This window comes from Nicotiana attenuata, chromosome 6, assembly GCF_001879085.1.
Source record: "Nicotiana attenuata strain UT chromosome 6, NIATTr2, whole genome shotgun sequence".
NCBI lineage: Eukaryota > Viridiplantae > Streptophyta > Magnoliopsida > Solanales > Solanaceae > Nicotiana > Nicotiana attenuata.
In genome coordinates, this window is record NC_031994.1 from 52073632 (window position 1) to 52085683 (window position 12052).

The 12052-nt window shown below is 42.2% G+C and overlaps 1 protein-coding gene across 1 annotated transcript; it reads left to right on the forward strand.

Moving 5' to 3' along the window:
* LOC109227844 lies at positions 7624–9310 on the forward strand. Its single transcript, XM_019393038.1, has 4 exons — positions 7624–7854; positions 7929–8288; positions 8462–8722; positions 8840–9310. Exons 1-4 carry the CDS (start codon positions 7624–7626, stop codon positions 9308–9310), a joined length of 1323 nt encoding a protein of 440 aa, XP_019248583.1.

The window sequence follows — 12052 nt, forward strand, 5'->3', positions numbered from 1 at the left end:
CCCCCCCCAACACTTAATGAAACGACGCCGTTTCACTCAGACTAAATCCCATCCATTGATCACTTTAGATCGAATAGTTGGGAACTAGCCTATTCCTTGCCATATATATGTCCGAAAACCTCCTAACCCCAAAGTACTCACCAGTCTCTCACCCCAGCCCCAAAATTGAAAGCCCTAGCCACCTAGGATTCCCCAACCCTTCACCACCAGCCGCCACCCGCCGGAAATCGCCTCACGGCGGCGGAGACACTACAAATTCGATGAAAAGGGCACCATGCAATCCTCATCCCCCCTTCTTTCCAAATCCATCACTAGTTTTCCCTAAATCCCAGCCAAATCCACTTAATTTTGGATCTGAAACCCAAAAAACAACCCTAATTTCTTTTTCCTTTTCTGATTTTCGCGCAATTCTAACTCGATTTGACCTAAATCTTAAGTTAATAGATTTCTCTCAACAAGGGATTGACGATAGTTTTGAGTTATTCCGAGATCATCGGATTCGGACAGACTCACCGGATTCCAGCCATAATTCATCGGTTCTATTCATCCACTAGAGTTCTTTATCATTACTTCCTCTGAGTTAAATCGGGGTATAATCTTATCTCCCCTTTCTTTAAGTATCAATTTGATCTCACCACTGACCTTCCCATTTGTTTATTGAGTGTGTTTTCTTCATTAGCTCTGTTTGCATGATAGGTTAGAATAATTAACAAGTAGATCTTAGTTTAATTTTAATCAGCATTTAGTTCATTTGTTAGCATGTTTAGGTTAATTAAAATCTGTCTTAGGTTAATTTTAATTGGATTTAATTGTTATTTGATTGGTTTCAGAATGTTCAAATGTTTTGCTAGGTTAGTTTGTACGATTTTACTTGGGTGTTTGACTTTGATTTGGCCGATGAAGACTTGTTCAGTCGAGGCTTGAGTTGGGTATTGGACTTGGGCCTGTCTCGGGCCATGACTTGGGCTTGTCTTGGGCCATTTGGCCATGACAATTGGCCCAGACCTAAGGGGAAAGTTCTAGAAGTGTACCAGCTGTCTAGAATTGGTGATAAAAACCTGTAAAAATATCTGACTATGGACAGCTTTCCAACAGCTGCCCATTTTCAGTTATGAAAGATTTTTTTCCCTGAAAATTAGGGGTGGGCTGAAGGGAATAATTCTTTTATTCTTTTCAGCACATGGCATATTTGGTACCTATAAATAGAACCCCTTTTTTCTTTCATTGGGGAGATTTTGAGAACCCTATAAACACTCCAAAAGGTTCAGCTACTGTTTCATTAGTAGCTGATTCTCTTTTCTTCTGATTTTAGCAAAAAACTTAGCAAACTTCTTTGGGATTTCTGGTTTTCTCATTCGAGTATGGATTAAGTTTGAGGCTGTCTGTTGTTCACTTGATGCTGAACTCTACTGACTTCTTGCTGAGCTTCTTTACCTTGTCTTTGTTCTTGACATCCAGGTACCTCTATGAACTTTTGAGTGGCAAAATGAAGCTCTAAAGCATGTGTTTAGTCTTTAATGTAATAAGAAGTTGGGTATTCGAATGTTAAATTCCAGTTTTTCCTTATGTATGTTGTTTGCAAGTTATTTAGTTTAGTATTTCTGTTTTAGTTTTGTTTAAGCATTCTGAATCCGGTGTTCTAGTCTATAACTTAGTTATGAATGTTCAAATTAGTCTATCTGTTCCATGTACTATTTGACAGTTTTAAAATATTTAATAGCCATAGTAGTTCATTTGGTCTTTATTAGAGGATGCTGGAATGTGTATTGTACATGTCAAAAAGGGACAATGTTTGATTGCTAATTACCTTCAGCTAAATCATCTCGAATTTCAACAGTGTTAAAGTGATTGCATATTTAAGTTTAAGGTGATTCACGAATAATTAAGGTTTAATCTCTTATTGTTAGTACTAATAGCATGTTAATAATTTAAACTTACAATATGGTTGGTCAGCCTCTGAATTTTTCCAGAAATTTTTAATACTTTTGTGTCACATGTGATTTAGAGGAAGTTGAGTCTCAATTGGGCCTTAATGTCGAAGGCCCTCCTGCTAGAAGCTGTTGGGCCTAGCATTGGCCCAAGTGAGGCAGCTTGGTCGAATCTCGACCTGGTGTGTTTCTGTTTGCTGCTTACTTTCGCTTTTGGGCCCAGATTCGAGCCCAATTATCTTCAGCAATTTTATCCATAAGTTCTCTGTTAATATAATAAAAATGGGTTTTAACGTTGAAGGCTTGTCTTTGAAAAGCTGGGCCTGGTATTGGCCCAATCGAAGCTGCCAAGTCAAACCAGGCCCGCTTGCCCCCTTGTCCTCATTCTTGGGCTCAATTTCGAGCCCAGTTCCCACTAGCCATATTTCTCTTAAAGATTCTTTTCGATAATGTATTGGGCCTACTGCTGGCCCAGTTCTTCTCAAATAATTAAAGGCCTAGCTTATCTCCCAATGAATACTTACAATTAGTATCTCTTTATACTGAATTCCAAACATAGTTTAAACATGAATATTCGTAGCTTGCTTTAGGCACGATTTAATATATTGTCATGATTGTGTACACGTTCGCGTGACATAACTACGATCTTAAAAACAAAATAAGGGTATGCATTCGCGTAACTTCGACTAAACTTTCTTAATATTAATAAAGCATTATTGATTGTGGACACGTACGCGTGACATGATTCTTGACGCGCCAAACAAATGGGTACACATGCGCGTGACCCGTTTTAAGATAATTTCTTAACTAAAAGAGGTAAATACACAGAGGTTCTAAAACATGTAATTAAACAATTTCATTAAGCCAAGTAAGATTAAAGCGACCGTGCTAAAACCACGAAACCCAGGAATGCCTAACACCTTCTCCCGGTTTAATAGAATTCCTTACCTGGATTTCTATGTTTCGCGGACTGTAAAACAGAGTCAACTTCCTCGATTCGATATTTTAAACGGTGACTTGGGACACCATAAACTATCCCATGTGGCGACTCTGAATTTTAATAATTAATCCCGTTTCGATCATTGTCACTTTAATTGGAAAAACTCCCTTATACCCCTTCCGGGTAGAAAAAGAAGGTGTGACAGCTCTAGCGACTCTGCTGGGGAACGAACCCAGAATCTCTAGTTCAGGGTTCAAGAATTCGAGTTTTTAATAAGATTGTTACTTGGCTTCGTTTATTGTTGATATTACTGTTTTTGTGGACCTAATGTGCTAATTGGTGTTTATTTACCATCTCGCTATTATTTGAACTGTATTAAAATGCCTTCTTACGCCACCCTTTTGAATCTTCTAAAATATGGTGCACACGTACGCGTGGTCCACTTTCTGTAGAAGTCATACCAATTAGAACGAGGCTTAGGTCAGCAACAAGGCCGGGTAGACTTTCGTGCTCCCGGTACTTTGCCCCCACCTCGGCTCGAGCTGTCCGCTCGGGTAAGCCAGGTCTAGAACACAACCCCGGGTTTAAACCTAGAGTAACATAACCTCATGCCGGGTACCTAGTAGGCACATTTGTTTGCATCATGTGCATTTGACTTAGGGGACTCAACACAGGGGTTGGGTCCGTCTAGGACAGGTCTACCCAAAATAACAGACCATCCTGATGCATCTTACGCGCTATGTGAACATTTATTTTTTTCGGCTTGCATGTTGACCGGCTAGGAAGAGAAAATCAAGAGAAAAACCAAGTGATGTAGGAAGGAAGTAAAACCCGATTCTGGAAACCCCGGTACTTGAAAATGTCCCGAAACTCTGCCAAAATTTTTTAAAAAAAAGGAAGAAAAGAAGAAGAAAAGGAAAAAAGAGTCATGTTAAAACGAGTCATTCATGTTTTTTCAATTATGTCAAAACTGACCGAACTACGCAGGTCTGATTCTTACCGGCTGTGGGATACGTAGGCAACCTACATAGGGTTCAGCCTCATTTTTGCAAAAGTAACCAAATAAAATAAAGTGTAGTTAGGGCTCTGGTCAAAAGAATAAGCCGACCCAGCTTCGGTTATGTCTTAAGTCGTTCTTGACGAGATAGCCTTAGAGTATCTTTCAATTGTCGAAGGGCTATTTTTGTAAAGAACGGACAAGTTTGTCAGTAAGGTGTCGTTTTTCAAAGTATCTTTCCCCGGCCTCAAAATTTATTTGGAATTGTGAAGGGGCCACATTTACAAAAACAACCACTTTTGTTAAAAATAGTGTAGGGGGGTAGGGCCATTTTCCTTTGATTTTTTGTTTTTTCCTTTAGAATTTAAGAACTGGTTTTCGCAAGAAGTGTCCACCAGAGTCAACCCTAACCTTAACCATCCACAGGTACAAAATGAACACTGTCCAGAACCCGACACTATTGGTCATAGAACAGGCTCAGCTACATCTTCGAATATCTTGGTATGATTTAGATGAAGGTGGTCAGGATTGGGTGAAAGAGCATTTGAGTGCCCTTACGGACATTATGGAAATCAAACCACGGGAGGATTTAATCAAGGCCTTGGTAACTTTTTGGGATCCTGTGCACAACGTTTTTCGTTTCTTGAATTTGAGCTTACCCCTACTCTGGAGGAATAGCCGAATATATTCACTTTGGCCGTGACTTGAGAAAACAACAACTCATATTCCCAAGGGCCCCCTCTATGCACAAATGAAGAAGGCCCATGTGAACAAAGGATGTTGTTCCTTTCACTTCTTGTATTCCAGGTTTGGACACTCAGTTGGGTTCGAAACACACGAAAAGGAATTGAACAACAAATAAGATAAGAGCATTAGGCGAATTCATCATAGGTTCGCTTTCATAGTGGCGTTCTTGGGAATTATAGTCTTTCCAAATGCAGAAGGGACAATAGATACCCGCATGGCCAGAATTGCACAAATCCTCACTACAAAAAAAAAAAGATCACACACTTTCTCCTTTAGTGCTGGCAGATATTTATCGGGCATAGACATTGTGTAGATTCGGGGCTCAATTCTTTGAAGGTTGTAATGTTCTTCTGCAAATGTAGTTGATCGAGCATCTTCGCCATCACCCCAAATTCATGAGTTATGGCTCGAGCAAGGACAACTTCATCAAGAGTAATGAGGAAATGGTGAAAGACTACAATTCTCCAGAAGGGTTTGAAGCCTGGGTCTCCCACTTAAGAACTCTAAAAGCAAGTCAAATTGAATGGACTCTAGGATGGCTTCCAGTGACGGAAATCATACACTTGACGGCTACGAAAGTCTACCTAATGTTGATGGGTATGAGAAGTGTCCAGCCATACGCACCGTATAGGGTTTTAAGGCAGTTGGGAAGATATCAGGTGGTGCCCGAAGATGAAGATTTAACCACCCAAGTCATTGAGCTACACCCAGAAGCTACATTGCCCAAGGCTTTAGTCCAGCAGGATTGGAATGGTTGCCGATATCTGAAAAATGGCACCCAGGTACCAGATCTTGCGAGAGGGGAAGTGGATCCAGATTATGCCGTGTGGTTTGAGAGAATGTCTTGTGCAAGTAATGAGCCAGAGCCCGAGCCCGAGACCGAGAGACCCGCCAAGAGACCGCATGTTCAGGCTTGTATGATAAAGTCGGAAACGGTTAGGCCGTGGGAGGAAAAGGAGAAAAAAGTAATACAAGACTGCCATCTACACCCTGGAACGAAAAATTAAGGTAAACGTTAGAATTACTAANAGGAGAAAAAATATCAAGCTGCCATTCACACCCTGGAAGAAAAATTTAGGAACGTTGAATTCAATAATGATCTACAGGTGCAAGAAGCTAAAGGTGAAAGGATAAGGTTGGTCCAAGAAAATGAAGCCCTCCGAGCTCAGATTCAGAGGATGAAGATCGCCGCTGAAAGCCCGGCCAGAAGCAGACAAGATGAAAAACTCATAAACATTCTTAGACGAAAAATGTTTGATTATGGGGCTGACACGGAAAAGGCCGAAGAGGAATTGGCTAAAACCCGAGCAAGATTGGCAAAGAATGCAGAAGGGTGGGCAAAGTTTGTTCAATGGCTAAAGGAAAGGTATGACAGAGAAGTCACGTTCCTAAAAAAGAAGTTGACTACTCTTGAAAATGAGATGGCCCAGCAAACAAAGAATTTCAAAGCAGAAAGAGAGCATTGCTATGCACTAATTGGCAAACTGGAAGAAAGCAAGCAACAATTACAGGACCAAAACAACACAAAAACCCAAGTGTTGGAAGATCGGGCGCAACAAATAGGGCGTCTACTTCAGGAGAAAGGTGTTATCAGAACAAGGATTAAAGAAATAGTTGACTATGTCGTGATGAAGTGTCACGAATGTGAGGACATGACTAGGTCGATGATTTTTGCTTCCGTGATGACATTCATTCGCCAAGTGATGGCTGATTTGGACCGTCTTCTGCAGGATATTGCACAAAGGCCCGCGCAAAGACCGGATAATGTTCCGCAGGCTCCCAGGGCACCAGTGGAAGCTCTTATGTACTCCTGACTTTCTTTTTGGTTTTAAGTCTGTATTTCATTTTTTGAGTATGTTAGTTTTTTTTCCATTTTAGAGTCTGTATGTCAGAGTCCTTGTAATACAAAATCCAAAAAGATTTTATTTTAATAGAATATTGAAAACCCCAAAAAAATTTCTTTCTTTTATTTCATATTTATCCCCTGAACTACGTAATGATCTGATTCATGCGGTGTCATGATACGTAGGCAATCCCATAGGATTCGATCATAACCATAAAATGAAAGGAGAGGAAAGAAAATTGAGTTGAAAGAAAGAGTGGAAAAACAAGAGAACAAGAGAGAGTGCAAAACAAAAGGGAAGCGACAGGAACCAAGTGAGAGAATCAATAGTGATTAAAGAAAGGCATTCAGTGAAAGAAAAGAAAATGCAAAGTGAAAAGAGTTAGTTAAGGCCGGAATGAAGCATGCAACCGTTCAAATACACGATAGAAGCATTCAACTGTTTAGGTGCATGCATCCCAAACGTGCGATTGCCTATCTGTTAAACTCTTAAACACTAACAAGTTTGTTGTTGCTATTGAGTCCAGGAAGGTGGTTAGTTTGTTTGGCATTCTGGCAAGCCACCCATATAATACCAGGTCTAAACACAAGGCGATCATGGCTAGCAAAGAATTGGACGCAAGTGTTGTTGACCTACCGAGAGAGATGGTGGAATCTTAGTCTGGTTTGAAAGAAAAGGTTTATAAGATAAAACACCAAATGGCCGAAATGTACCAAACATGGATCAAGGGGCATCATCCACCGTCATACCCTGCCAACTACAGAAAACCCTGTTTTCGTCCCGCCACTATCTCAGTCCCAGGATCCCACTGTTGTTGATCTATCACCACAACCCGCACCAGGCTTCACTCCTTACCACCACTATCCCGACATCTCAACCCAAATTGTCCAAGCTCCCCCGGCCAAAGTAACCACATACCCTGCTCCACTAGCAACTCCTATTTTCGTAGCCCCGCCGCGAGCTACCCTCCATCGGTCTTCTAGTGAGCCGGCATTCCAAGCCCAGGATAACTAGTACTATGCCTCCTAGCCCACCTTCAAAGTCCCGGACCATTACTCTTACACTCCTTACCTTGAACTCCCTGTCGAAACTAAGAAGCCACCCAAAAACACGAAGCAAGAGGAGATATTTACGAAGGTAAAGAGTTTGGAGCAGTCGCTGAGAAATATGCAAGGGTTAGGTGGCCAAGTGAGTGCGGCATATAAAGATCTGTGTTTGTTTCCTGATGTCCAGCTACCTGCCGGATTCAAAATGCCCAAGTTTGACTTGTACGACGGGCATGGAGACCCCGTGGCCCACTTAAGAGGATGTTGCAGCAAAATGAGGGGTGCTGGTAGGAAAGATGAATTGTTGATGGCATATTTTAGTCAAAATTTTGAGTGGTGCAGCATTGGAGTGGTACAACCGCCCAGGACAACAGCAGGTGGTACACCTGGGATGACTTGGCCCAGGCTTTTACTCGGCATTTCTAGTACAACGTAGAGATTGTCCCAGGTCGCCTATCCTTGACTAAGTTAGAGAAAAAGCCCAGTGAGAGCTTCAGGGAGTATGGTTTCCGGTGGAGAGAACAGGCGGCACGAGTCAACCCTTCAATGGAGGAAGCTGAAATGGTAGAGTACTTTCTTCAGGCCTTGGAGCCTACTTACATTGGTCATGTGATCTCGGCCATAGGTAATTCTTTCAATGAAGTGATGAAGATGGGAGGAATGGTAGAGGAAGGACTCAAATCAAGCAAGATCATGAGTTACTCTGCCATCAAAGCAACTACACAAGCAATCCAGAATGGCACCGGGGGTGTGTTAGGGAAAAAGAAGAAAGAAGACGTTGCTATAGTCGTTTCAGGATCGTGGCATGGCCCAAGGGGTTCACCACACCATTACACCCAGCCTCGAACCCAACCTCAAATCTACACTCAAACTCCATATAATCCACCCCAACACTACTTCCCACCACAAAACCCTCAATATTCAGTCAGACCACCTCAATACCACTCCACCACGCACAGTTGTCATATGCTCAACCCCCTCCTTACCCGCAATGGCGTGCACCAGCTTCACAGAATCCTTATCCACCTCCACAAATATACCGAAACCCTACTGGTCCAAGCTTTCGACCCAAACCGGAGAATAGAAAGGAAAAGCTGCAGCGGAAGCAAATTTTCACCCCGCTTGGGGAGTCTTATAGCAGTTTGTTTCGGAAGTTGAGGCAGTTGGATGTTCTGAAGCCGATTAAGTCAAAATTACCAAATCCCCCTCCAAGGAACCTGGTTTATTCCCTCAGATGTGCATATTGTTCTGATGCTACGGGGCACGACAAAGAAAAGTGTTGGCATTTAAAAAGCGCCATCCAGTAGTTTATCGATACAAACCAAATTGTGGTCCAGAGCCCAGAAGCTCCAAACATCAATCAAAATCCATTGCCAGCCAATGCTGAAAAGCACATGGTTGAGATAGTGTATAAGGATGGGGAGCCCGAAAAGCCTTTGAAGTTTGTCATGATGATACGTGCCAGTGAAAGTAATTCAGTCAATACTCCAATTGTTACAAATGCAACATCTTTGACAACTGAAGGTCTGATGGACAAGCTAAGCCCGCCCAATGTTAAGCCGCCTGTATTAGTTGTGAAAGGGTTACGAGATGATTTTGAAGCAAAGCAAGGAAAGCCGAAAGTGGTTGTGCCGGGGGCAGCAAGTAATCATGTCATAATCGTGGAAGGGGCTCGCACCGGCCCTATTATTATTAAACCCGTGACCCAGCTACCGATAAATAACACCAACGCTGTTCCAGGGAAATACAAGCAAGTGATAGTAACCTATAAAGGGAAAGAAGTGGAAGAGGAAGTTAATGAAACCTAGGGGTTGACTCGTTCGGGGAGATGCTTTAGCCCAGAGGAATTAAGGAAAGCTAAGCCACTCAAAAATAATCCAATTCTAGTGAAGAAGCCAGTCACCGAAGAGGAGGCGGAAGAATTTTTGAGAAAAATGAAGGTGCAGGATTACTCCATCGTGGAACAGTTGAGGAAGACACCCGCTCAGATTTCTCTTCTATCACTGTTAATACATTCGGACGAGCACCATCGGGCCCTCATGAAGATTCTGAATAAAGCTCATGTCCCTGACAAGATCACAGTGAACCATTTGGAGAAGATTGCCAACAAGATATTCGAGGCAAACAGGATCACCTTCTCGGATGATGATCTGCCTTTGGAGGGTACGGAACACAATCGGGCTCTTTATCTCACAGTGAAATGCGAAGATTCTGTGGTCACGAGAGTGATAGTTAACAATGGCTCCAGTGCAAACATTTGCCCTCTCTCCACTCTGCACAAGTTGAAAATTGATACTGAAAGGATCCACAAGAACAGTATATGTGTCCGATGTTTTGACGGAGGGGGAAAAGATTCTATTGGCGATATCGTGCTCGAACTGACAATAGGACCAGTTCAATTTACCATGGAGTTCCTGGTACTAGATGTGGCCGTCTCCTACAATTTGCTGTTGGGCAGGCCCTGGATACATGTTGCCAAAGCAATCCCTTCTTCCTTGCACCAGATGGTAAAGTTCGAGTGGGACAGACAAGAGATTGTTCTGCATGGTGATGAGAACTTATGTGCTTACAATGATACATCCGCCCCGTTTATTGAGGCCGACGATGATAAGGGGCCTTGGGTCTACCAAGTTTCGGAAATAGTGCCAGTTGAGAAGATTTCGGAGGGAGAGTGTATTCTAGGTCCAAAGTTAGCCTCTGCATCCGTCATGGTAGCAACTGAAATGCTGAAGAATGGTTTTGTGTCGGGCAAAGGTCTGGGCGTATCTTTACAAGGTATCGTGCAGCCAGTGTCTCTATCTGAAAATCTGGGTACGTTTGGTCTGGGATTCAAGCCTACAGGGGACGAGGTGAAGAGGGCTAAAAGGTTGAAGAAGAAGGCATGGTCACTCCCTAAGCCTATCCCATGCCTTTCCAGGTCCTTCGTCAAGCCAGGGGTCAAGAAGCGCCCAGTGTCAGCAGTCCCAAAGCTTGTGGTTGACTTTGATGAAGAGCTGATTGAAAGGTTCCAGAGTCTATTTGATGAGATGAACATGGTGGGAACTGGGGAAGGTTCCAGCAAAGCAGATGTGCAGTTTATTGGGCCAAAAGTGAAGCTTAACAACTGGAAGGCTACTCCTCTCCCTATTCGGAAGGAGTTTTGGTAGTTTGCTTTGTTTTCCTTTCTGTTATCTGGGTTATTCTAGGGTTGTAATCCAGATTTTTATTTTTCGCTTTTTTTGATGTACAAACCCTTCTATCATTTATTTTCAATGAAATGCAATTTCCCTTTTTCCATTACTCCTGATAGTGTCATTTTTGTTTTTCTTTGTATAATTCTTTTTATGCTGGTTTCAATGACATGACATGCATGAGGAATTTTCGGCCAAGTCTTAAAAGCCTCTAAAATAATAATCCAAGAAGTAGAGTGTGATGATGAAAATGATGAGGAAGCGGCATTTGAGGAAATTAGTAAAGAACTAAATCATTTTGAAGAGAAACCCAAGCCTAATTTTGATGAAACTAAAGCAATCAATTTAGGAGATCCAGATAATGTCAGAGAAACCAAGATAAGCATACACCTGGAACCACAAATCAAGGAAGAAATAATCAAAGCACTATTTGAATATAAAGATATTTTTGCATGGTTGTATGATGACATGCCAGGTTTGAGTACTGACTTGGTAGTTCACAAATTGCCAACTGATCCGGCATTCCTTCCCGTCAAGCAGAAATTAAGGAAGTTCAAGACTAATATGAGTGTGACGATTAAAGAAGAAATCACAATGCAGCTTGATGCAAAAGTCATTCGAGTCACGTGGTATCCCACTTGGTAAGCTAATGTTGTGCATGTTCCAACAAAGGACGGTAAGACCAGGGTGTGCGTTGATTACCGTGATCTCAACAAGGCAAGTCCAAAAGATAACTTTCCATTGCCGAATATCCATATTCTGATTGATAATTGTGCCAAGCATGAGATTGGGTCTTTTGTGGATTGCTATGCGGGATATCACCAGATTTTGATGGATGAGGAAGATGCAAAAAAGATAGCGTTCATCACGCCCTGGGGAACATATTGCTACCGGGTAATGCTATTTGGTTTGAAAAACGCAGGGGCAACTTACATGAGGGCGATGACTACAATATTTCATGACATGATACACAAGAAAATTGGGTTATGTAGATGATGTGATCATAAAGTCAAGGAAGCAGTGCGACCATGTTGAGGACTTGAGAAAGTTTTTCCAGAGGCTCCGCAGGTACAACCTTAAGCTCAACCCTGCAAAATGTGCATTTGATGTCCCATCTGGGAAACTATTGGAATTCATAGTCAGTCGGTGAGGTATTGAGTTGGATCCGTCAAAGATTAAGGCCACCTAGGAATTGCCACCGCCAAAGAACAAGACTGAGGTGATGAGTTTGCTCGGGCGATTAAACTACATCAGCAGGTTTATCGCTCAACTCACAACAACTTGTGGGCCCATCTTTAAGTTTCTAAAGAAGGATGCCGCGGTCAAATGGACTGATGAGTGTCAGGAGGCATTTCACAAGATCAAGAGGTACTTGTCAAA

Coding starts and splice junctions, on each gene's coding strand:
- LOC109227844 (XM_019393038.1), top strand. CDS start 7,624: ATGCAAGGGTTAGGTGGCCAAGTGAGTGCGGCATATAAAGATCTGTGT. Junction 7,855..7,928: donor AGTGGTGCAGCATTGGAGTG/GTACAACCGCCC, acceptor CGGCATTTCTAG/TACAACGTAGAGATTGTCCC. Junction 8,723..8,839: donor ATCCCCCTCCAAGGAACCTG/GTTTATTCCCTC, acceptor ATTGTGGTCCAG/AGCCCAGAAGCTCCAAACAT.